At 42.4% G+C, this 24,689-nt stretch overlaps 2 protein-coding genes across 9 annotated transcripts; one reads left to right on the forward strand and one right to left on the reverse strand.

Annotated features, from left to right (window-relative positions):
• Positions 1 to 7: 7 nt before the first annotated feature.
• Positions 8 to 18,039, reverse strand: LOC143508617 (transcription factor E4F1-like). Of its 8 annotated transcripts, none has more exons than XM_076997270.1 (18): positions 17,956 to 18,039; positions 17,811 to 17,846; positions 17,450 to 17,519; positions 17,209 to 17,359; positions 17,067 to 17,117; positions 16,058 to 16,145; positions 15,190 to 15,430; positions 13,819 to 13,928; positions 13,638 to 13,725; positions 13,283 to 13,447; positions 12,972 to 13,155; positions 12,599 to 12,670; positions 12,243 to 12,447; positions 12,001 to 12,083; positions 11,819 to 11,894; positions 11,609 to 11,707; positions 11,320 to 11,409; positions 10,332 to 10,838 (listed from the first exon to the last, which is right to left on the reverse strand). In XM_076997270.1, the coding sequence occupies exons 5-18, from the start codon at positions 17,104 to 17,106 to the stop codon at positions 10,655 to 10,657; spliced, it is 1,725 nt and encodes a 574-aa protein (XP_076853385.1). In that variant the 5' UTR covers positions 17,107 to 17,117; positions 17,209 to 17,359; positions 17,450 to 17,519; positions 17,811 to 17,846; positions 17,956 to 18,039; the 3' UTR covers positions 10,332 to 10,654. The 8 variants fall into 8 exon arrangements, with proteins under 8 accessions (XP_076853386.1, XP_076853379.1, XP_076853380.1 ...); XM_076997267.1 differs by having other exon boundaries at positions 17,067 to 17,114; positions 17,956 to 18,038; XM_076997269.1 differs by having other exon boundaries at positions 17,067 to 17,114; positions 17,946 to 17,978.
• Positions 18,040 to 18,067: 28 nt separating this feature from the next.
• On the forward strand, positions 18,068 to 24,634 carry narfl (nuclear prelamin A recognition factor-like). The gene is made up of 11 exons (XM_076997272.1): positions 18,068 to 18,168; positions 18,528 to 18,623; positions 18,756 to 18,899; positions 19,062 to 19,191; positions 19,433 to 19,567; positions 19,850 to 19,968; positions 20,117 to 20,246; positions 20,342 to 20,414; positions 20,639 to 20,776; positions 21,349 to 21,506; positions 23,959 to 24,634. Exons 1-11 carry the CDS (start codon positions 18,103 to 18,105, stop codon positions 24,198 to 24,200), a joined length of 1,431 nt encoding a protein of 476 aa, XP_076853387.1. The 5' UTR covers positions 18,068 to 18,102; the 3' UTR covers positions 24,201 to 24,634.
• Positions 24,635 to 24,689: the final 55 nt, after the last annotated feature.

Genomic DNA, 24,689 nt, shown 5'->3' on the forward strand with positions numbered 1-24,689 from the left:
ACTGAAGTCTTGAGGCAGTATTTAATTCCTATGCATCCAATTTTAGCTTTCAGGTCTGAACTGCTAATGCATTCCAAAAGCCATGATGTTTAATCCAGCATGAACTAATCTGAGACTGAAGTCAAAAAGCAGAGCTTATTCATCATCCGTTGTTAGAACAAGTAAAAGAATTTTGTTTTTCCTCCTTATAAGTGCAAACCATTTGGAATATTCAAGACAATAAGGCATATTGGGGGACCAAACTGCTACCACACAGCTGTCTAGGTAACAGACTGTTAAAATTCAACCCTACAGGCAACATTAGCCGGCACCACACGGGACTGCATTTCCCACAGTTCAACGAGAGAGGGGTGCTTCACTCCCCCGAGTGTCGTTCACATCAGACCACCACCACGGTCTGGATCTCCATCTCGTCCGACGCCGCTATGACGTACTGCGGTTCCTGCTCCATCAGCTCCACGTCTTCGGCCGCGACCACAGTGACGTCCTCCGCGGTGGAGGTGGTGAGAATGGTGCCGTCGCTGATCGCGCTGGCCAGGGTCATGGCCACCTGCTCGGTGAGGCTCTCCGGCGTGGCGATGGTGATGGTGTCACCACTGTCGGAGACGCCGGGGCTCTCGTTGGCACCCACGTCTCGCACGATGATCTGATGGCCGCGAGACTGACTCACTATCTGCTGCACCACCTTCATGATGTGGCTGTCCATCTGAAAGGAGACGCCGGGGTGAGTTCAGCTGCTCGGCCCGGTTAACAGAAGACGGGCGTCTATACCACACGCCAGTGTTGGGGAACTCAGCTTAAGCATTTTCGAAAGAGGCGAGATACGCATGACATCCATTACAGAACATTTGCAGGGTTAGAGGAACTAAAATAGCATTATATTAAAAGCTGCAATAAGGTGAATGTTCCATAAAAACTAATTAACACTTCTAGAATGGCTACATGGTCTGGCTGATGGCCTTGGAGAGGCTGTACGTGTCAGACAGATAGGTGAGGACCTCCACAATACAAGTGGAGGTTATTACTGCAGTTTCTATGAATGTGGTGAACATAAACCTCAGTCTAAATGTAATCATTTACCCTTCTGTTCATAGGACAAAGTCCAAAACATTCTGTAACACAACAATCTTTGCTGGACTATCCATCTAAAAAAAAATCTAAATTTCCCCTTTAATTTGCCACACCCAGTTCCCCAGCACTGGTTCTGAGCGGCCCAAAAGCACCTCCCGGTCTCTGGCTTTCACACTGGACACAAGAAAGTGAGTGAGTGGTTGGGAAGCCCTGGACGCTCCCGTCTCTTCTAGTGTGGAGCCTGGAGGTTACTCAGCCTGACACTGCAGAAAACCAGGAGCAAGCCGATAGCCAATAACTAGTATGGAGGTAGTACTGTAAAATGACTTTCTCCAGCTAAGTTCTAGCCAGGAGAGGGACCCCCACCTGGCTGTGATTGTCCTGAATGATGGACACCTCCTCTTCTCCTTGGACCGCTTCCTCCGCTGACGTCTGCACACAGAGAATGAACATTTACCTCCCGTCAACCTCAAAAGAGAAAATCACTTTGCGTAATGTTCACAAACTCACCACCTCTACATTCTCAAAATCTATTCTTTGGGAAGTGGGAAAGTGTTTGGGAATGAGGGAGACATTACGCAGGGCAGCATAACTCACTCCTATTATGTATTCCTGAGTATCGGCCACCACAGAAGAGAACTCCACCAGCACGGCATGTGGGTCCTCAGAGATGATGGTGGCCGCCACGCTATCCTGCTGCTCTTCAGAGCTTAGCGCCGTCTGCTCCGACTCCTTCTGCTGCACCGCAAAGCAGCCACCTAACACACACACACACACACACACACACACACACACACACACACACACGCAGCTTTCACGTCTATACAGAATTCAGCACGGTCGCCCCCTTCGGCATATCATACCAAGGCCTATGTACCTGGCACCTGCGGTCTGCGGCCCCGCCCCTCACCTTTCGAGCGCAGGTGTCTGTTGAGCGTGCCGTGCTCGGCAAAGCCCCGCCCACATTTGGAGCATTTGAAGGGCTTCTCGCCGGTGTGGTGGCGAACGTGCCGGACCAGAGCACCTTTCTCCCGAAAACCCCGCGCGCAGTGGGGACACACGTAGGGCTTGTCCTCGCCATGCGTGCGCAAGTGCACCTGGAGCGCGTTCTGAAACACAGCCAGGAACGAGTCAGCCAGCGCCAGCGGCACGGCACGGCTCCGCCCCTTTGGCCCTCTTTACCCCCCCCTCCCCCCTCCACGGTTGCTGTGGTAACGGTAGGCCGGGGCGACGGCCGCTCCATCACCTTGGTTTTGTAGCTCTTGTCGCAGAGGCCGCAGCGGTGCGGACGCTCGTTGGAGTGCGCACGCATGTGCTCGCGCACGTGCCCGATGGCCTTGAACAGCTTGCCACACTCTCCGCATTTGTAGCGACGCTCGCTCACGTGCACCTCCATGTGCTTCTTCAGCATGTAGCCGGTGAGGAACTCCTTCTGACACGCCGGACATTTAAACGGTTTGTAGCCTGTTGTGAGGACGAGAGGAGGGGGGAACGACACTGTCTAAATTAATATCATACAGAACGGTCCAGCAGGAACACCAACTGTTTCAAATACAGGCTCCGATTTAGGCAAATATACAGAAAAAGATTGCAGTCTAGCCGAAGCTCTCCACGAAGCTGGCATCTGCAGCGAAGAACGTACCGACGTGGCCCTTGATGTGGACACGCAGTTGGGACAACGTCCTGAACAGTCGATCGCACTGCGGACATTTGTGTGATCGGGACGGAAAGGCTTCCTCGTCTTTCTCCGAGGAATCCTGCAAGCAAAAGAAAATGTTTAATTCAGACGCGAAAGCTACACAGGCAACAATTACAGTTACCACGAGTATTTGGGAAGTTGCTACTTAAGCGTTCACAAAATGGTTTGACCCTAGTTTTGAAGCAATGTGGATTTGCCAACTTCAGAAGGTGTGTGTTAGCAGTCTGCTACTCACCCCTGTCTCCTCTTCTACCTCCACACACTCCTCCGTCACCTGGATCTCCGCCAGTCTGCTCTCTGCCTCGGGGCTTTGCGGGATCTCTTTAGGAGACCCAGGCTCTGCCTGTTCAGCCATCTCCATAGCCTCAGTCTCCAGCGTGATACCAGAGTTGATGATGGCTTGACAGATCAGGCTGTCTCCCTCCACCACAGTTTCAGCTTGAGGGTGTGATTCCACCTGTAAATGTGCCATATTTTGTTAATTGTGATTTTTTACACCGCAATCGGAATTTGTCCTCCGCTTTTAACCCATCTGTGCAGTTAACACACACACACACTAGTGATTAATAGGAGTCTGTGGTGCACACGTGCCCAGAGCGGTGGGCAGCCCTGGCCTGGCGCCCGGGGAGCAGTTGGGGTTAGGTGCCTTGCTCAAGGGCACCTCAGTCATGGCCTCAGGCCTGGGAATCGAACCCACGACCCTCCGGTCACAAGACCAGTTCCCTACCACAGGACCATGACTGCTGGGAAGACCACACCATTCTCTTTCAATACAGCACACTGTAGTAGGCATGATGGAGTTAATTAAACCACACATGCTTAGGTAGCTCTAATTTTCCTTACAGTACTCGTGAATGCCCACACTAAAATTTTAGTAAGTATTTTAGCAACAGGACAAAATGACTGGCAACACAACGATGCTAAGAACCAGATGCATTAGAGCACTGTCTAGAGTAGGGCTTGGGAATCTTGGCATGTGGACAATTTTGAGATTAAATTTTTTACGCAATAAATAAACGGCTTAAAAATAAAATTACTGTGCAAATTCAGTGCAAAACTTTACATCAGTCATTACACTTCTATGTGACAACAATATGCCCTAGTTTAACCTCTGATGGCAATAAAACTATGTTGGCAATGTGGCCTAAGGAGAGTTGTGAATTTAACACAAAAAGACAAATGTCTGTGTTTTTCATCAGTGAATATAGCTGTCACTAGCTAGCCTACATACCGTTAGAGCGCATAAAGGACAAAAAAAGATGTCCAAAAGAAGAAGAAAAAGATGAAGCCCAGTGTTTCTGGACTGAACAGACGGAGAGCCTCTGTGGAGTGAGCTGGGACGTTTAATGTGCGACTACAGAATCACGTTGATGACGCTGCAGAATACAAAACGCCACCTCGACACACACACTGTGCCGAGTCTGCATCAGACCACGCAGCGAAGGACAGCGGGGTTACAGCACACGGAGAGCTGTGGGGGCAGGCAGAGCTCCAGAGCGCACACGTCAAGTGAGGGCACGAGATGTTGGCCAGCTTCTCTGGGGCTTGGGCAACCGTGAGGAATGAGACACCACTCACAGGTGACTCGCAGGAGAAGATCTGGGCAAGTCTTTCATGGTTTGAAACTTGTTCCCGTGTGCACCGATGGTGCTCCATGTGCACAAGACTTGAATAAGATCCATCCTAAACTTTCCCGTGTGCACCGATGGTGCTCCATGTGCACAAGACTTGAATAAGATCCATCCTAAACTGCATCAGGAGGCACTAGGACCCTGTGGCGAGTAAATTTTGAGGTTGTGCGACTGGTTATTGGCACAGTTCACTTTATATTTGACTGAGAATGTAAAGCCAGATTAAAACACTCTGAGTGGCAGTTTTATCTCATGGACATCACTGAGCATCTAAAATCTAAAAAGGACCCAAAGTGCAAACACAATGCATAGGAAAGCAAGCTGCAACTCTTTGCGAGAGTACTGTTCGTCAAATTCATTAATTTTCCATATATGTGCTGCAAACTGAGCTTGCCTGAAGTGTGTCTCCAAGGTCTCCAATGGAGATTCTAAGGTGGAAATTGCTAGTGTCTGACAAGCAATCAGTGTCTGAGTGTCTAAGTTCAAGTCATTAAACGGGAAGTCACAAAGATTTGCATCTCAGCGGGTAAACGCAAGTGGACAGAAATTAAGAAACATGGCTCTCAAAGAAAAGAAAAAACATTTTTGGTATTTATCACGAAACTAAAGCTAGAGCTAGAGAATGCATGCATGTTCAATAAGAATGTGAAATAAAACAGAACATCAATCTATACAGGGCATTTTATTTATCAATCTAATGCAGAACAAACACGTAATTTGACTGCGGACCTGCTGATCCTGTGCGAGGTCTTCCATCACCTGGATGTGAATGGCGTCCTGGGCAGACTCCACCACACTGACCACAGGTAGCGGCTGCTCTGTCTGAGGGAGCACGGGAGACTGCTGCACTTCTGTACCACACACACACACACACACACACACACACACACACCTGTGAGCAGGACGACAAAGCAGGATGACCAGAAAGAAAAAGCACCCTAAACCATCATTTCAGTCTATCCACCTGTGCGAATGCCCTCTTTGCTGACCAGGATCTCTTTGCACTGGCTGTAACGAATCTTCTCTGTACAGGGTGTGAGGGACTTCAGGTGCCGGGTCAACGCCCCAGACTCTCTGAACGACAGACCGCACTGACTGCATCGGTAGGGCCGCTCATCTGAGAAACAACGGTGGCGAGAAACCAGGTCACAGATCACGACAGCTTTGCATAAAAACATTCGACGCATCCGTCTAGTTATACCACACGGTGGCGCACTAGTCGAATACGAGCAACGTGGGGGTCATCTCTGTACCCGTGTGCCGCCGTTTGTGTCGAATCAGGGAGCCTTTGGTTCTGAATGCGGTCCCACAAAGATCACACTTAAAGTCCTTCCTGTCTGTATGAGTGAACAAATGGGTCCTCAAGATATTCGTCTATAGAGAAAAAGAAAAAAAAAATCAAGCCTTTCAAAAAAAAAAAACTGATATAGTAATCCAAATCAAGTCTGGTACGATATTGTGCAACATACGGTTTTAAACGTTTTGTCACATATGTGACAAATGTAGCGTCCATCTGCAGTGAGCTTCAGAACCAGCTTAGTGGGATCTGAACCCTGAAGCTCTCCATCTTCATACTCGTCATGGTCCTTTGGTGCACAACCTCTCTTCCTGCCAGAGGTGGTCCTATCCCCTCCCTCGTCTAACAGGAGAGACAGAGACAGGCAGAGAGAGACGCATGAGGACTTACACAAGCATGAGTACATGCACACTGTGTGTGTGTGTGTGTTATATATTTAAATCGCCCTGCCTGTTCTGGATTTGTCTGCATCATCCGTGGACTGTCCATCACCGCTGGCCTTTTCCTAAAGAGAAGTACATGCAGTTGATTGATAAAAATCATAAAAATAATATGTGCAAGTAATACAGGTTTTATGTAGGAAAATAATTTCACAAGATTTCAGTCCAAAGCCAGTATATTGTTTGACTACTTATTAAATGATCATGCTGTCAAAGTGAACTGAAGACTACCACCCTAATGAGAAGGCAGCAGTGGCATGAGGCGTACAGTTGGACTACACATGAATTCTTAAAAAAAGATGGTCACCTTTCCTAAATAACAGACCTCCTTAATTTAAGCACCACTGATCAGACCGTGAATCTGAAGGAATGCAGTGAAAATGAACCCTAAAGAGCCTTATAAGGAAATTAGCAATAAAGTTAACAAGATAAAACCCAAGTGATGTTGCAGAGAGCAATCCACAAATGTTAGTGTCAGAATAAGGAGATCAGAAAGGGACACAACAGAAAGGCCAATGATTACTTGGAAGGAGTTGCATGGATCAATGGAATCATAGGCTAACTGAAGCAGGGGTCTATCACACAAGGCAAAACCCAAGATACTGACCGCACAAAGGAGCTTCTGAGATAATCCAACTAGTAGAAGAACAAAAGATGCTAGCAGGGTGAGCATACATTTGGAGACATCACCCAGCAGCAAGGGCGATATATAGGAACATATACACCGGACACTCACGAGTCCAAATGGTAGGAGATACAGAGAGTGGTATAGAACAATGAGCCTATGATCCTATGGGACCTACATATCCTGATGGATAAGCAAGTATTGAACCTACATTGATATTGGAGAGAAGATAAGGTGCAGAAAACAGCAGTAGTAACAGACGTGAAAATCTCAATTGATGGAAACAAACCCCTAAGGAGCAACATGAAAAGATGAAGAAATACCAGGGACTGAAAGATTAAACAGAGAAGGTTGCTAGGTTAACACCACAGTTAATGAGAGTCTTATAATACTTACCGTACTTACCATAATGAGAGTTACCATAATGAGAGTCTTAATGGTGATAGGAATACTTATGGGTATGACCCCCAAGCTGGAGAAGTTGTTTAGATACCAGATATCAGGCATGACAACATCGATCTCAGCTCAAAAGAGTTTTAGGAACAGCATAAACACTAAGGCCTATGGTGAAAGACTGTGAGGCAAAATAAATGTCCCCTTTCCAAATATACAGTTTCCACTTTTTCTACCATTAAGAGATGACAAATATTGACATAATACGGCTTGTGTGAATTACTGACCAGATAAATAATGAGAGTAAGGAGGTAAAACACACCTGTGGGTCTGGTGAGGGTCGCCTGCAGCTTCTGCTAAGCTTGTGCTGAATGAAGATATCCAAAGCAGAAAACTCCTCTCCACATCTCCCACATTTATGAACATCTTCATCTGTGTAGCGAGAAGAATCGTTGTTGGAACAAGTATTAAAACCCCGAAAGGGCCTCATTACTTCATAAAATAATCAGAACCAGACCTTAATGGTTAAGTGCTGAATGTTTATATACATTAAATAATTGTATTTTTGGTTACACGGACATACACAGCAGAATCTGCAATCAACAGTACTCGTGTTTTAACCTTCCATGCATACACACAGTCTAATGGACACTGTAATAGCTATACACACTATTATACTAGGACATTTTGATTCACTCAAAGCCAATAGAGCGAAATAGCCACAACAGTCGTACAGGTAAATAAAGCTGTCAGTGTTCAGGCTCACATCCACCTTTAGTGACTAACCACTAGTACCTGTTTTACTAGCTAAATAGCTACGCAGCTAGCATATACGTTGTACTTCGTTTGTCACGAATAATACAGAAACTGAACTTTACACTGTAAATTGCATCGATTAATCTGTGAATATAACGTGATTATTTGACGGTAGATAGATTAAGGGTTAAGGTGAAGGTGTGTTTGCTCTACTTCTAATCATTGCACATCGCGAAGCTGCTAGCGAACACACAACACATGTGTGAGGAGTGTGTGTGTATGTGAATAGTGTGTGAGTGTATGTGAGGAGTGTGTGTGTGTGTGTGTGTATGTATGTATGTGTTGAGTGTGTGTATGTGAGGAGTGTGTGTGTGTATGTATGTGTTGAGTGTGTGTATGTGAGGAGTGTGTGTATGTATGTGAGGAGTGTGTGTGTGTGAGTGTATGTGAGGAGTGTGTATGTGAGGAGTGTGTGTATGTATGTGTGTATGTGAGTGTGTGTGTATGTATGTGTTGAGTGTGTGAGGAGTGTGTGTGTATGTATGTATGTATGTGTTGAGTGTGTGTATGTATGTATGTATGTGTTGAGTGTGTGTATGTATGTATGTATGTATGTGTTGAGTGTGTGTGTATGTATGTATTGAGTGTGTGTGTGTGAGGAGTGTGTGTGTGTGTGTATGTATGTATGTGTTGAGTGTGTGAGGAGTGTGTGTGTATGTATGCATGTATGTATGTATGTATGTGTTGAGTGAGTGTATGTATATATTGAGTGTGTGTGTGAGGAGTGTGTATGTATGTGTTGAGTGTGTGTATGTATGTATGTGTTGAGTGTCTGTGTGTGTATGTATGTGAGGAGTGTGTGTATGTGTGTTGAGTGTATGTATGTATGTGAGGAGTGTGTGTGTGTGTGTGTATGTATGTATGTGAGGAGTGTGTGTATGTATGTGTTGAGTGTGTGTGTGTGTGTGTATGTATGTGAGGAGTGTGTGTGTATGTGAGGAGTGTGTGTGTATGTGCGTGCGTGTGTAGACTGATAACAGCTTCAGTCTGGCCGCTAGCACCTAGCCAGCTAGTGGTTGTTATTGTTTTACATGTCACCATTAGCCAGAACACCTCAGCGTCTAAATGCGATATCTGACGTGGTGACACACCTGCAGTCAGTACAGGCGGTGTGGGTGAACAGGTCGGTGTGCCTTCCTGCCAAGTGTGAATAAAACAGGCTGGCTAAAGCAAAAAGCAGCTAGCTAGCACACCTGGTGACTGACTACAACTCCTCTCAGAGCAGACACGACACGAGCTAACGCTGGTTAGCAGGTTAGCACGCTAGCAGGTTAGCACGCTAGCCGGCCAGCTAACAGCAGCTACCGCCGCGACTCCGACACACCTGCTAACGTCCGCGGTTAGCCGTGTGACAAGTGGACAATCCAGGCCGAAGGACACCAATATATTATTCCTGGGTGATTTGAGCGCGTTTGTCCGCCCGTACCTTCGTCTCCGAGGGCGGTGTGGACGGTGATGATGCCGCCGTGCTCCGCCGGGCCGCTAGCCGCTTCTGCCGTATTATTATCGTCTTCAGTCATGTCGCTGGAGCTCCGCGTCCCTGTCGCAACGACACAACACGGAAAACATGGCGGATTTACGACCTCGTCGTCATAACAACAAAGGGCAGGGGACTGAGCCTTCTTCTGGATGACAGATTGTTCTTAACTTAACTTTAATATAAGATGGATCCAACCACAAAACAATAGCTCAGACCTGTGCATTTGATAGAACTACTACAAATGGTACAGGTAGCTTACTAAAATCACCAAGTCGGTGCCATAATTGAAGTCATGGGGGGAAAACAGCAGGTTGAACGTGTAAACATTTTTAAAATGAAATGCAAATCTCTCTGCTGTTTAGGACTACTAATGAAGTGACCATCGTGCAGGGAATATCAACATAAAAACCTATTATATAAATGTTGTCAAATGCTTTAAAAGTTAGATTTGAAAACAAAGATCCCAGCTTAGCAATAGTCCCAGCAGATTAGAATGACCACTGTACACACTGAACAGCTTATTACTGACATAGCTTTTAGTTATACAATTACATTCATGTAAGCATAGTAGGCATGTTCAGTTTGTATTATCCACCTTCTAGCCCTTAATCTAGAGCCTGATTCTGACCCAATGATTGCTTCTATGTGGAGATTTATGGGAAGTTAACTGTAACGCTACTATGTCTCACACTGGTAGCTCCCATCTGCAGATGTCTAGACGTTCACTATAAATCAAATCTATTACACGTGTTTCAAGAAAACACCAAACTGTGCCACCGTGTCATAGATATGGTACAGGTAATTACGTTGGTATACCAGAAAAAAGTGCCAATATGACAAACATTGTGTGTATAATGAAGAATCCATTCAACACAGAGGTATGAGTGCTTATTCCATTTAATGGCTGGATATGCCACCTTCGTCAAAACAGTTTCATCTGGGAAACAAGAAATTCCCACAATACTTTACAAAGCACATTATTACAAACTTTAGACAAATAATGTTATCTTAAAAATTTTATTTCACATATAAAGTGATCGCAAAACCACAAATGACTACACACACATTAAACCAAGATTCTTTCTAAAAGGCAGGAAATAATGCAAAACAATGAATACAGCCTGGGTCAACACCCTTATTAACCTCCTTGACCTTTTAGCCACTTTTTTATTAAGACCTCTCGAGAACGTTATTTAACCTTTTTAAAGACTCTTTGGCCGTCCTTTGAGTTTAGCTATGCGCTCAGCATCCTGCAGCAGGGCTGCAAGCTTGTTTATGTGTTGGTTGACGTTCTCCTCCAACCACTCCTCCACGGTGTCTGCGTAGAAGATAGCCTCCATCTCCTTTTCGAAGGTCTTCAGAAACAAGACCCACTCATCCAGCAACCTAGTAAGAGGAGACAGATAGTGAGAAGTGAGATAAGATAAGATAATCCTTTATTAATCCCTCAGTGAGCCAAGTTGTACGTTGTTGCCTATGATTTTTTGGGTTGCCATAGAGATAAGCATTTGTCATTTGTTTAACATAGTTTCCTTTTAGTGCTTCACATTGTTACAAAAGTAAACACTATGTATGGTAAATAAACTATTCAAATACGTTTAAAAACATAAGGCATGATGTATATTATACTGGAATAAATACAACATGAAATTCATATGAATGTACTGTTGGTGTAGGCTATGAATTAATATGTATATAAAACCAAGCAGCACACTAATCATGATTACATTTTAGTTAAAGTGTTTTACTGTAATAATCCCTATTCATTTGGCTTCAGAGCTTCAAACATACTTGCCAGGCATTTACACGTAATTTTTCCTATTTAACGCGTAAAGTATGAAATGCTGCTCATTTAAAACAAACTTACTTTTTTATTTTGTCCTTAAAAAGTCCAATATCTCGAGGGTTTGCAAAGTTGTACTTTCGGTTGTACGAACTGAGAGAGCCTCTTATGTTTCTATGTAAAGCATCAAGCATATATGTGAACAGTGGGTTATATGGAATGTTTTGGATCTCAGAATCAACAACAATAAAGTGCATTTAGTAACCACAATGAAAACAATAACTGCGTATTCATTATGTATGTAAAGATATCGATTGATTTCCCGATAGTGTTTATCAAGCTATAATCAAGCAGTGTCTCCAGAACCACTCACTTGTTTTTCATCAATTTGTCAATGGAGCTCTGAAGGTCACTATGGATCTTGTGCACCATGTAGAAAATATGCGAGCCTGCAAACTGACCACTGCCTTCACTGGAGGCCATAGGGCACACATGAAACACAGCACAGCAAAGTGTTCCTTATGGGGCATGCTCTTTCACCACATACACGTAGGAATAGTGCACAGGTGACAATGTTGCATACCAGCTGTCAGTGTCCACTTGAATTTTGCACCCCAAAATATGATGTACTTCCTCTTGAGCCTCATTATTAAAGGAACCTGCGTCAAAAACAAACAGAAATTGAGCTTCAATTCCTTCATCCTGTCTCTCTCTCTGTTTCTTGGTCACTCAATCTCAATGGTCAGTGTTTTTTCTGGTAATCACCATATTTCAGAGTCTGCAGGCAGACAGCTAGAGACGGGATGGCCACAGGAAACAGCTCACAGAGCACCAAGTGATGCCTGTATCTAAAAGGCACAAAACTACATTACTTTCAGAATTTGTATTCTGATCCTGGTCAAACTTGATTCTCATATGTCTATAAAGAATGTTTCAACTACAGAAACTGAATTATCGCATGCATATGCTATCAGCCACATAGGTAAGGAAAGATATTTAATACAAACCTTTGCCATCCTGTTAAGGCAATGCCTTGTAAAGGCATAGAAGGATACTGGATAACAGACTCAATGACTTTAAGCCAGGATAGATGATTTTGTAAGTGGTGATTTATTGGAGTCCATATTTGGTCAACCTCTGATGCTCCTTTAAATGCACTTGCAAACCATATGCCTGAAAACCCAGCATCCTGGTATTTAGACAGGAGATTTCCTACAAATGCAGAATGCTCCTGTCATTTGAGAGGTACTTTTTTTTGTGAAATAAAGCAAATTACATTATAAATCCACCTAGACAGTACATGTTTCTAATTGAGTGCAATATCTAAGAAAAACCAAGCTCAGTCCTGTTTCTGAGGTCTCACCCATGTAATCCAAGTTCATGGATGGTAGGTAGTTCCATAACACCGGGAATGCAAGATCTGGCATGTGAGAAGCTACAACATGAAAAACTGTGTTTAATACACTAAATAAAAGGAAACTAATAGCAAAAAAAGCAAAAATATAATATAAATTGGTGTCAAACATCAAAATTTCTCGATGATAATTTCCTCTTTTGCTTAAATTTTTATAACAGCCTTCAATAAAATGATTATAGCTTAATGTTTATTTTGGTTTTTAACACAAGATCAGATTTGACTAGCTAAAACATAACATCAAAATCTTCATGTGACAATTTCAGGTAGTAATTTACGCTGCTAGCAGTTCAATTATGTCTGCAGTCTTGTCTTAACACACCTTTAATGTCACCAGCACTCATCTCCCTGAGCATGTCTTCCCAGAATAGAATCTTTATTCCAGATCTTAGTTCAGCCAGGAAAAGGCAAACTGTAGAGACATGCTTGAGAAAGAGCGCTCCAACATCTTCACCATTCTCTTTCAACCAACGCTTTGAGTCTTCACTTTCTCCAAGACCCCAAACCTGAATTTTGTGTATTTGAAGCCTTAGTGCTCAGGGATTTTTAAACAATATTCAAATGACTACTTATAGTAATTATCAAATGATTACTTATGAGCTATAAAAAAGCTATATCACAGGCTTTACAGACCTCGTCAGCTCCAATATGGATCCACTTTGCCTCTGGGTGCCTCCGTAGGACCTGACTTAGCATTTCTTCAACCAAGGACAGGGCACCTGGGGCCAGAGGATTCAGGCTATTGGGAAACATAGCCACTTCCCTCAAATGGAAATACTTTTCATGTTTCAGAACAAACTGCACAGGAAAAGAAAGACCAAGGGAGTCAGGTATAAGCTGCAGGAAACTGCCACTTAGTAGAATGAGCAACCTTCAAAAAGCCCATAACTACCATTGCTTATGGAGAAGATCTGGTGGGAAACGTTTCATATGTGCTCTCATAAAAATTTATAATAGCAAAAACAATCAAAACTTCCAGTTTGTTTACCTCCAGATGGCCAAACACCTGCACAAGGGGGATCAGCTCAAGTTTGTTGAGTTTGGCCAGAGACTTAATTTCCTCAATTTCTTCTATACTGTTCAAGTTAATAAGTTATGGGTTAAAAACTCATTCTTAATTAACACACTGACCTATGAAGCGCTTCGAATATAAAATGTTACAATATTACCTGTATGCAAATGGTGACTTAATGACCTGAAGTTCCCTTTCATAGGGAAACATATCCTCATACTCCAACAAAATACCACTCGCTCCCAGAGAGGAGAATAATGGAAAGATCTACAATGAAAGAAAACCAGACTACTCACTGTATTTTAAATAAAGTAACAAAAGACACAAAAGTGTCATGTTATAAACTTTATAATAATAAAACCATAATGAGTGAAAATAATCTTTACAAAATAGGTGGGTGGAGCCTTCATACGTTCACACGATCTATGATTTGTGCTTGTCACATACTTGATACTAGAGGTGTGCCAAAAAATCGATTCACATATCGAAAATCGATTCTCATTTACTACGATTCAGAGTCGATTTAAAATGTCCCAAAATCAATTCTAAGTTGTGGTGAAGTCTCGCGTTACATAATTACAAAATTACGCGAGACTTTACGCATGCGTGGAAATGACATATTCAACCTGTCCCGTCTTCGTTTAAGGCAATATGGGTTCTTTTTGGTTTTAACCAAATGCTGGGGAAGACTGAACTTGACACAATGTAGCTCGTGTGCAAGGCTTGCAAAATGAAGCTCAAGAATTTTGGTAACACAACAAAAAGCAGTTTATTTTACCAAAGCACTTTATTATTGTTAATTAAAAGACACTTTATTTTCTGTATTTGTCATTCTGTCTTGCAAAGCAGACTGTAGTAGATCATGCAGATTTTATAGACTGAAGCAGAAATTTTTATAAATCAAATTGGTTTTGAATCGAATATCATTTTGAATCGAAAATCAATTTTGAATTGAATCGTGGCCCCCAAAATCGGAATCGAATTGTGATATAGTAAACGATTCCCACCCCTACTTGATAGTATACTGCCTACAGAACATACTGAGTGTACACAGTATACAGTATGTAGGCTATTTGTAGGCAAACAAAGCCTGCCACATTGTGTATTCCATGTCCACTGATCATAAAGATATTTGCATGCGATGCGCAATTTGATCTACAACAGCAAAATCACGGGATACCGGCTAGTTTTTAGTAGATGTGTACATTACTCTGATCACCTGTATATAGTTTATTTTCCTTTTACAAAGCCTGACACAAACATGACTTGGCTAATAAAATGTCTGAATCAGTACATTTGTAACTGAACACAAAGTCTATTGTAGCTACAGCCTATTTGAGGGGTCAGTTTTCATCTAACATTGCTCTTCTCAACCTGGTCCAAAAGCACAGAGTCAACCAAGTAACTTATTTTAAATTAAATTTCAGATCACAAAGGCCTTTGGGAAACATAATTAATTAGATTGTTCGTTATTCTCCAAGACCGATTGTTTCGGGAAACACACTGAGCTTTCAAACTGCCACCTCACCTGTTTTAAATATTCCACTTTAGGTGCAGCACCTTTCAGATCTAAGTGTACCACACGGAGAGCTTCTGTGGGTGCTTTCTGTAAATGATCCATGAACGTTTGGTCAGCATGCTTCTCCTTTGCTTCCAAAGAAACATTACGTGTCAGCAAATTGCTGGATTCATGAATGTGACCCCACACACCACGCTGGGCCTTGTACTGAATGTTCGGTCGCCCATTTGCTTGTCTTCCCTTTACAGTCCTGTAAAGAAGAGTGTCAGAATGTCAGACATGTTAGAGATGGGTGCAGAGGTACTTTTGTACCTAATCTTCAGAATGTGGGTATTAATTGTGATTATTATTATTTGGCATTCTGTGTTTTACTTACCTACTAACCTACTAAGACACTAAATATTTTGTCAACATAAATTGTGGGAAATTCATATTCATTTGTTCATAATTTGCAATTTCACTCTACATTTTATTTTGACAGATGCACTGAAAATGGTCTTTTCAACCTAATACAATAACCAGTTCAGCGGCTGTGAAATCATTACATTTCAGTTTATTTGCATACAGATTAGGTAAATGTTTTGCAAAAAACAAAGTTCTACCACCCCAATATCCAAATTTATTTATTTTAACTACACACATTCAGATTTTTGCAAATAACCATGAAATCCACAAAATTTCACCAAATTTAGATTCAAAATGAAAAAAATCATCTCGTGATTTTGCATGACCCAGTGGATTTCAATAATTATTTCAATCTGCTGGCATGAGCTTATAAACAAACACATCCACCACTGTAATTAATCCTAAAGACTTAAACCTGAGCTACCCACATCTGAGTTATATTTCACTTCCGTAACCACCGTTACTGACTCACATGAAGGGAAGGAGAAGCTTCACTGTGGCAACGGCCACCAGGCAGAGTACCACCAGCTTTAACGCCTTCTGACCAAACATGGCGCTCACTGCAGAAAGAAAAAGATCGACCTAAAAACGTGTAATTTTTTCCATTAAGTACAACTAGCAGTGGAACAGTCAATCTCCCTTGAATAATCTGTTTTTAAAGTTGAACAACTCGTTTGAATGCTGTGAAACAAATTTTGAGAGGGTGACACAGGCTGTCAAGCAAGAGTTCTTACAGTCTCTCCTGATTAGCTTGTAAGATAAACCTGTTTTCGTGTGGTCTTATCTATTAGAGACCAATCACTCAAAACAACAACCTCAACAACGGTGGATCTTCTGTCCCTCTCCAAGCACGAACACAATTATCACCCTGCACTCAAAATTATTTACCTTGCTTATTTAATGCCTGGCTTGCACCATGACCGTCTTGCTTTGTTGTATGTAATTGCACTGAGGCCTAGCCTAAGTGTTTCGTTGTGCTGTACAACCCTGTTTCAGCATAATGACAATAAAGTTGAATTGAATTGAATTAGAAGCATGCGAAATGTTAAAAGCTGACACTGCGAACCCTAAACGCGCCCCTTTCCTGTTAATAATTCCTGTTAGTGTTCCTAATAATAAAATGTATTAAGTTGGGTGGCGTGAAGTGTCCGCCGTCCCAAAATCGAAATGAAACCGACGCCACTGTTGCAACACAATTTGATAGTGTATTACATTGTATAGTACTGATACTCTAAATTTGTAGGATTCTTGGCGTTTTTAAAGACCAACATTAAAAATATATTTTGAATAAAATTAACCTGATATAAGATAAGTAATGTTTGTTACTAGATAACATCGTTTGTAAACTCCCCGAAGACGAGGTAGAACACTTCTGAGACCATTTGAAGCCCATTTAACGCGGCGCGCGCACAGCTAGCCCGCGCGCGCTCGCTGCACCGCTGATGGTGTAAATTTTACACTGTAAAGAGAGCTTTACTTACTTTCAGTAAGCGGGTTTCTTCTTTTCACATGTTTAACCATGCGGAGCTCTGCTGGCAAATCATGAATTTACATGCAGGAAGTTCACGCAAGTAAATGGTGAATACGAAGAGCTTTTTCGCTCCTTACTTCATTACTTCTTACCTCAAATGCAATCATGAACAAAGTCACCAGTGCCTACAATTCCAGTTGATGTTTCATTTATTGCTTCACCCTTCCTAAAGAGTCAGGTGCAATCGAAGCACGCGTATTCACAGAGCTTGCCGTCTGTTTCATAGTGCATGCGCACCACGACCTGTGCACGAGTAGAGATAAATGACACAACAAACTTCTGCATTGGCTGTCTGTAGTTTTCAGTTTAACAGAAGCTATGTTGTCAACATACTGCAAGTGGTGTGCAAGTCATCAGAGTAGAACTTGATAGAAGTTGATTGTCAGTCCCTGACTCTCTCCACCTTCAATTCAAGCAGCAGACATACAATAATGATAAGTACAATGACAGTGATGAGAAACACTCCTATTTTGACAACACTGTACCAAAAGGATCCCACGGGTCCTTTCAGCTCTCGGGGCTCATTACACAGCTACAGGCTGTGGCCTGATAATACGTACTAAAACAGATATAGCGGGTTTTAGATATACATATCATCACACATTTCCTACATATACGTAGGAAAGTGTCGCACTATTTATTTCGTTAGAATGAAGTACAGGGTATAATTTGAGCTGCTCCAGCCATAACTCACCAGCCAGTCAGCTAGTCATCGATTCAGTTCCTTCTGCTGTAGAAGAAAATGACATATAGGCTACAGGTAATGAAGAATATAATATATTATTTGCAATTTCAGTGTACCGGGTGTACCGGGTGTACCGGGGTGTACCGGGGTGTACCGGGGAGGCAGGAGCATGTTCGTGATGAGATCCACCCAGTGATCTATATTATATATAATACAGATTTTAATATATAATATACTGGATCCACCCACACCGTTTCTGCCCTTCTGACGTTGTGACGTATGAGGTTAGAGGTCAGTCAACATGGCGTCAAACTTTAGCGGTGTGTTGCGCCTAACCGACCTGGATGATTTTATTACTCCATCACAGGTAAACACACACCTGGACCGCATGTTCCGTTAGTCGGAAAAATAACCCAGTCGTTTTATTCACACACGTGTATCGTTATCGCTACCTAGCCTGCGATTCAGTATCAAACGCTTTAGCACTACTGTGAGGTTAGCCACCTAGCTAGCTAGCAACATTACTCTTGGTCAAATAAATGACACGCCGTGTATGTTTATTGTTAAAGTTAACGGTAATTTGTGCAAGTATTGCATTTGGACATCGAACTAGCTATAACTAAGTGAAAAAAGACCTGTTCATCTTGGCTGTCTCGTTTATCCTGCCTTATCCTGCATAAAGAGGTGTTGTATTGGTCACCAGAGAATCTTCTCTGTCTTCACCAGGAGTGTGTGAAACCAGTGAAGGTAGAGAAGAAACAGGGAAGATCTGTGGCAAAGATCCAAATTGAAGACGATGGAAGTTACTTTCAGGTCAATCAGGTGTGTGGGTTTTCTTAACTGAGCTAACCTAGAACCTGGTTGTTTGATATTTTGGCACTTCATTTTAGTTTTTAGATGATTACCTGCATTGTGATTACGCCTGAGTGCTAAGAAGAGTGTCCCTGCGTCTAGGACGGCCAGATGCAGAAGCTGGAGAAAGCCAAGATTACTCTGAATGACTGTCTGGCCTGCAGTGGTTGTATCACTTCAGCTGAGAGCATCCTGATCACCCAGCAAAGCCACGAGGAGCTCTACAAAGTGCTGCGTCAAAATAAAGTAAGGTGATGTCTTACGTCCCCAGAGTGCCACCAGCCGTTCACCCTCAACGTCAGCACGCAGAACTCCTACTTCAGACTCACGGCGGTGTTGAGATGTTGCGTGTTTTGGGACGTGCTGGTTTGTTCTCTGTGCTCTGACATGACGCCTGTTGTGCACCAGAGCAGCAGTGGTGAACAGAAGGTGGTGGTGGTGTCGCTGTCGCCGCAGTCTCGCGCGTCGCTGGCCGCACGCTACGGTCTGAGCAGCGCCGATGCTGCTAGGAGACTCACTGCTTTCTTCAAAAACCTGGGTGAGTGGCCAGCGGGCGCCAAAGGCTAGCGCCCGCAATTTACAATACTTACAAGTTGCACGTGTTTTTTTCTTTTTTCATTATTTTCTTTTTCTTTTTTATTGTTATTAAAATAGTTTCAGGTTTTTTTCCCCCACATTTCTCTTGTGTTGGAAACAGTTCTTCTGAATTTGTGTTTGTTCATTCAGGGAAAAGTTTAGGAGAAAACCCACTAAAGCTGTAAAACGGGTGTGTGTTTCAGGTGTCCATTATGTGTTTGACACTAGCTTCGGTCGTGCCTTCAGCCTCTTGGAGAGCCAGAGGGAGTTTTTGGAGAGGTTTTCCCGGAAAGGGGGGGACAAAAACGTTCTGCCCATGCTGGCTTCAGCTTGCCCTGGTAAATGCCGTCGTGCTGGCCACAGTGGCCTATGGAATACAGTTTCACTGTTCTCTTACAACTGCATGAAAACCACAGTCAGGTTTTCTTTGTTCATTCATAAACTTGACAAACTTGCACAATTCCTGGAGGTTGTAATTAAGTGCTCGAATCAGAGCAATGTACACATCAGGTTGATTATCCATGCATCTCATAATTCATCTGTATAACAACTGCATCCATCTCATCGTTTCTCAAGTAGAACTGTATTTTAAGACCAGATTGGGTTGGTATTGAGAACAGGTTGGATCTGCTATGCAGAGAAGACTCATGGTGATTTCATCCTGCCTTACATCAGCACAACACGCTCCCCCCAACAAATGATGGGATCCTTAGTCAAGAAGTTCTTCACTACGCAGAAGGTAATAGAGATGCATTACTTTATTCTTAGAATGAAGGACTGTTCCTCTCAAATGTCAATAGAACGTCTTGATCCTCCAAATACATAGCAGCACTTTCCAGTATATAGGAATTTTATTCTTAGTTGATCTTGAGTTTATGTGTCCCAAGGATCTTGAACCACAGCAGATCTACCATGTAACAGTGATGCCATGCTATGACAAGAAACTGGAAGCTTCTCGACCAGATTTCTACCTTAGTGAGTTTGAGACCAGGGAGGTGGACTGTGTAATCACTTCAGGTGAGGAGCACGTTAACACGGGAGGCAGACGACCTTTAGGCACAAAAACCTGCTTTTGAGCATTGTTGTGGATTTGTATAATTTGTATAATGCAGGAGAAGTTCTGAAGATGTTGGAAGAAGAAGGTGTATCTCTGAATGATGTAAATCCAGCACCTTTAGACACAATGTACGTTTTCATCTGAATGAGATTCAGCATTTTCATTGTGTTAATTTCATTATTGTATGTTAATCCCCACTCATGTGTGTGTGTGTGTGTGTATATATATATATATATATATATATATATATATATATATATATATATATATATATATATATAAGCACTTTCTGAGTTTGTTTATGATCTTTCTGTTTGTGTTTGTTTGAACTTACGTGTGTGTGTGATGTAAGGTTTAGCAATGTGTGTGGAGAAGAGTTGCTATGTCATGCTGGGAGTGGATCAGGAGGCTATCTACATCATGTGTACACCCATGCTGCCAAACAGCTCTTTGGAGTTGAAGTGGAGGACATCACATACAAGACACTCAAGTAAGTAACACGTTTATGCCTGTGGTTAAACTGTTAGTGCTGTGGTGTCCACCATCCGGTAATGACACCTATTAATGCACAAACACTACCAGTTAAAGGTTTGGACACACCTGACTAAATGCATGTTCTTAACAGTAAGTAAAAGGCATTTTAATCTAATTACATTATCACACATACAATTTTAAATGCACTCTAAGCAAAAAAAGTTTTATTTCAGAACTTTAGTTCCTCACTCTACAAGAGGTCTGTATCTGTGAGAATGTGTTCAGGATACATGGAAAAATATCATAGGTGGCTGCTTCAGTTAGTTAACAAGACCAAGAGAACACAAAGCTGTCATCAAAATATAGGATAGCTATCCTAGAAAGAATCTAATGTCTAATTTGATATGGTTTATTATAGCCTTATAACATGTGTTGCGTTTGGCATCTTCCCTGTTTTTTAATGTAGAAAATAATACAAATAAAGAGTGTAGGTGTGTAAAAGTTTGACTGGTAGTGTATGCCTTCAGGCATCGGTTGCTGTGATGTCCATGTCTCAAGTGCTTTTTGTAAGTGTTATTTCTGCAACAGGAACAAGGATTTCCAAGAAGTCACGTTGGAGAAAGATGGGGTGGTTCTTCTGCGCTTCGCCGCCACTTATGGTTTCCGCAACATCCAGAACCTAGTGCAGAAGTTGAAGAGAGGAAAGTCACCATATCACTTTGTAGAAGTGATGGCGTGCCCTTCAGGTGAGGACCAAATGGTTTAAAATGCTTGTAACTCTGTAGGGCTAATTTACATGTGAAATGAACTCTCACCAGACATTAGGTGCACTGTCTGTATTCTATTTCCAAAACTTTTGGCCACAATGTATCATGGTGTACAGTACTAACTGGCCTGGGCTTATCAGAAGTGTTGGAGATTTTACACATTAATGGCACTGAGTGGTGAGGGTGGTCTGTCACCAAAAGTGGTTCTATGGTTTGAAACTTCATATTTAAATTACATTTTCAGTATTTGGCAGACACACTTGCATATATTAATGAGTCAGTGAGTCAACCCATCCAGGGAATAATTGTAATTGTACAAATGTTTAGTAGGTGGTGATGAATCTTTTGTAGTCAGTGAATATTTGATGTTTTTTACTTTATCAGATTATCATTTCTGGTGATGTTTTGCCCGTGGCTGCTTGTCACGGGGGAATTGTTGCTTCCATTCTTGTCTTGACTGCATATTAGGTGGGGTTGAGGTTGGTTATTGACTTGGCTTGGCAAGAACAATCTGCTTAATGGTCTGCAGAACTCTGTAATGTAAAATGGCATTCATTCGGTTTTCAGGCATTTGATCGACTCCATCTTGATAAGCTTCATACTTCAGAATTCATTGTGACACCAATGAAGAGCTTGTTTGTTTTGCACAACCACACATAAGTGTGCACAGTTCAAGGCTGAATGGTGTACTTTGAAAAATAAGCAGTTGCTCATCCCATTTATACCTGCGAAAGTGTATTGATGTTAAATCCAGATACGGATCATCAACCTAAAACCTCAGGTGTAAATGCATAGAAGACACGTTAATATTTGATGAACACCACTGCATGTTCAACCAACAACAGTGCCATGGTTTGAGACGGACAGTTAAACAATAGGAATCACTGCATATTTTATACATGGTCCAGGTACATTCCTGAGCTGGGCAGACACCACGTTGAGTAGTTGGTTTTGTGGTTTCTTTGCAGGCATTTATAGCTTTTGGCAGTTGCTCTTATTCAGAGCAACTTGTAACTTGTTCTCTGAATGCTGAAGAATTCATGACCTTTCTCCACCTGCTCCTTAACCTCATGAATATTTTGCCCGGTAACGCTTTGCCAGGCTCTTGATGTGGCCACTTTCATTTATTTCCTGTTTTTATAATGGGATTTTTCCCTACACCATCTTCATGACTGTGAAATGTGTGGCAGCTCAGCTTCAGGTTGAGGGAGTGGCTTATCTTAAGTATATACTAAAGTACACTACTAAGTATACTAAAGTAATTGGGTATTGCTCTGCCACAAGGTGACGTGCCATCCACATCCACTGCCATCCAAGTTTTCAAACATTTGATATGATCCGAGTTGTACGCATGTTTCAGAATTCAGCGTGCTGGTGCAATCACACCAATAAAGAGAAGTCAGTTGATCTGACAACCTTGTATGTCTACATCACCGTTTCACGGTTGGTGTGCTTTTGTTATTCCTCATTCCATCACTGGTACAAATTAGTATTTGTTCTTGTTTATATGTGCTCACTTCATGTGCTTTGAATAAGTATTAGGATTATGTCATTTTTTGTCCACTTAAAGATGCATTTTAATAACATGTTATGCATTTGGCAAACACCTTTCCAGAATGAATTACATTTAAATGTAGGGCATTTAGCAGACACTCTTATCCAGAGTGACTTACAAACTGCTTTTCCATCTGCTCACTTAATGCATCCTAGTAAATAGGTCAGAATTCAATATACCCTTGAACCAGAATACTACTAAACTACAGGAAACCAATCAATTAGAGTTTCAGTCACATTACAGAGGTTGGTGGATGTAGTGTTAGGAGTTTTGAACATAGATTAAGACTAGACTGTAGATGTTTGTGTTTATAGGCTGCAAGGGATTAGCTGTACAGCTAATGGAAGTTTCACCACCTGGGAAGCAGAAAAGTTTTGAGGCTTGTATTCTGTCTCAAGATGAGCTGTGCTTGAGGTACAAAGACTGTGAGCTACGGTGCTGCATGTCACTGGTGCTTTTGAGTGGGGAGTGTGAGTCTATTATTGGTTATGTAGGAAAGTATTGAGGTGATCGATCTGGTGTGGGCAGTTCCAGGCAGCCGGTGAAGGGTGTGCGGCTGTAGAGCGATGCGAGCGATCGTGGGAAGGACCTTTTATAATTCTCCCTACATGTTGATATGCAAGACTCCAGCCATATGTAGTCAGACGCTAGACTGGGTGTTACCACTCCTGTACATGATGGATTGTCAATTGATCACTAAGGTTTGATCACTAAGGTTTGGTTCTCTAGAGAGGACTGTATAAAGGGACGCGTTTTCTTCATGGTTTACCAGCAACAGACACGCCGGACTTCAGAGTAAATCATCTACACTGAAACATCTTGGTCATTGTTGCAAACACTTATGGGCCCTGAACATGTGGTTATGTTTCCCTTCAGGGTGCCTTAACGGGGGCGGGCAGCTGAAACCCATCACAGATCAGTCCAACAAGGAGCTCCTGCAGCATCTGGACAGCCTGTACCGGGCGGAGCGAGTGTCCACACCCGAGGGGGATGGGCGGGTGGCTGAGCTTTACCGCTCCTGGCTGGAGGGTGTAGGGGAGGAGCGGGCGCAGCTGCTGCTCCACACACAGTACCACGCCGTGGAGAAGAGCGCCAACAGCCTCACCATCAAGTGGTGAGGGTCCACGGGCCCACGGCCATCGACCGCCCCACTAGCTCTGGACTGGAGCAGACATGTTACACAGGAACAAAATCTAGGGTGGGAAAAGCTTTAGGTCATCATTGGTCTGACACTTGGACAACAAAGAGATGATAATGAATATTATTGTTATTCATTTATATTACAAATCTAATGTATTGTAAATATATTCAAAATGAATGTATGCAGAAAGTTGATTGAAAAATTATTGTGGTAAGAAGGATCGACGTTGCCTTATGTAAGTGGTATGTCTTGTGTGTTTCCTTTTTTATTTATTTTAAAGCATTTCCAACTTAATATGATTGGATAATGTATGATAGATTATTTAGAATTTCTGCATTGCATTGTCTTTTATGGAAATAAACACAAGAATAATTATATTTATCAATAAAACTTTTTTCATATTGAACTGGATGTGTTGCCTAAAGCATATCAAAACCATGCAGCAAACTACAAGTTTACATGTGAA

This window comes from Brachyhypopomus gauderio, chromosome 2 (genome assembly GCF_052324685.1).
Source record: "Brachyhypopomus gauderio isolate BG-103 chromosome 2, BGAUD_0.2, whole genome shotgun sequence".
In the NCBI taxonomy this organism is placed as follows: Eukaryota; Metazoa; Chordata; class Actinopteri; order Gymnotiformes; family Hypopomidae; genus Brachyhypopomus; species Brachyhypopomus gauderio.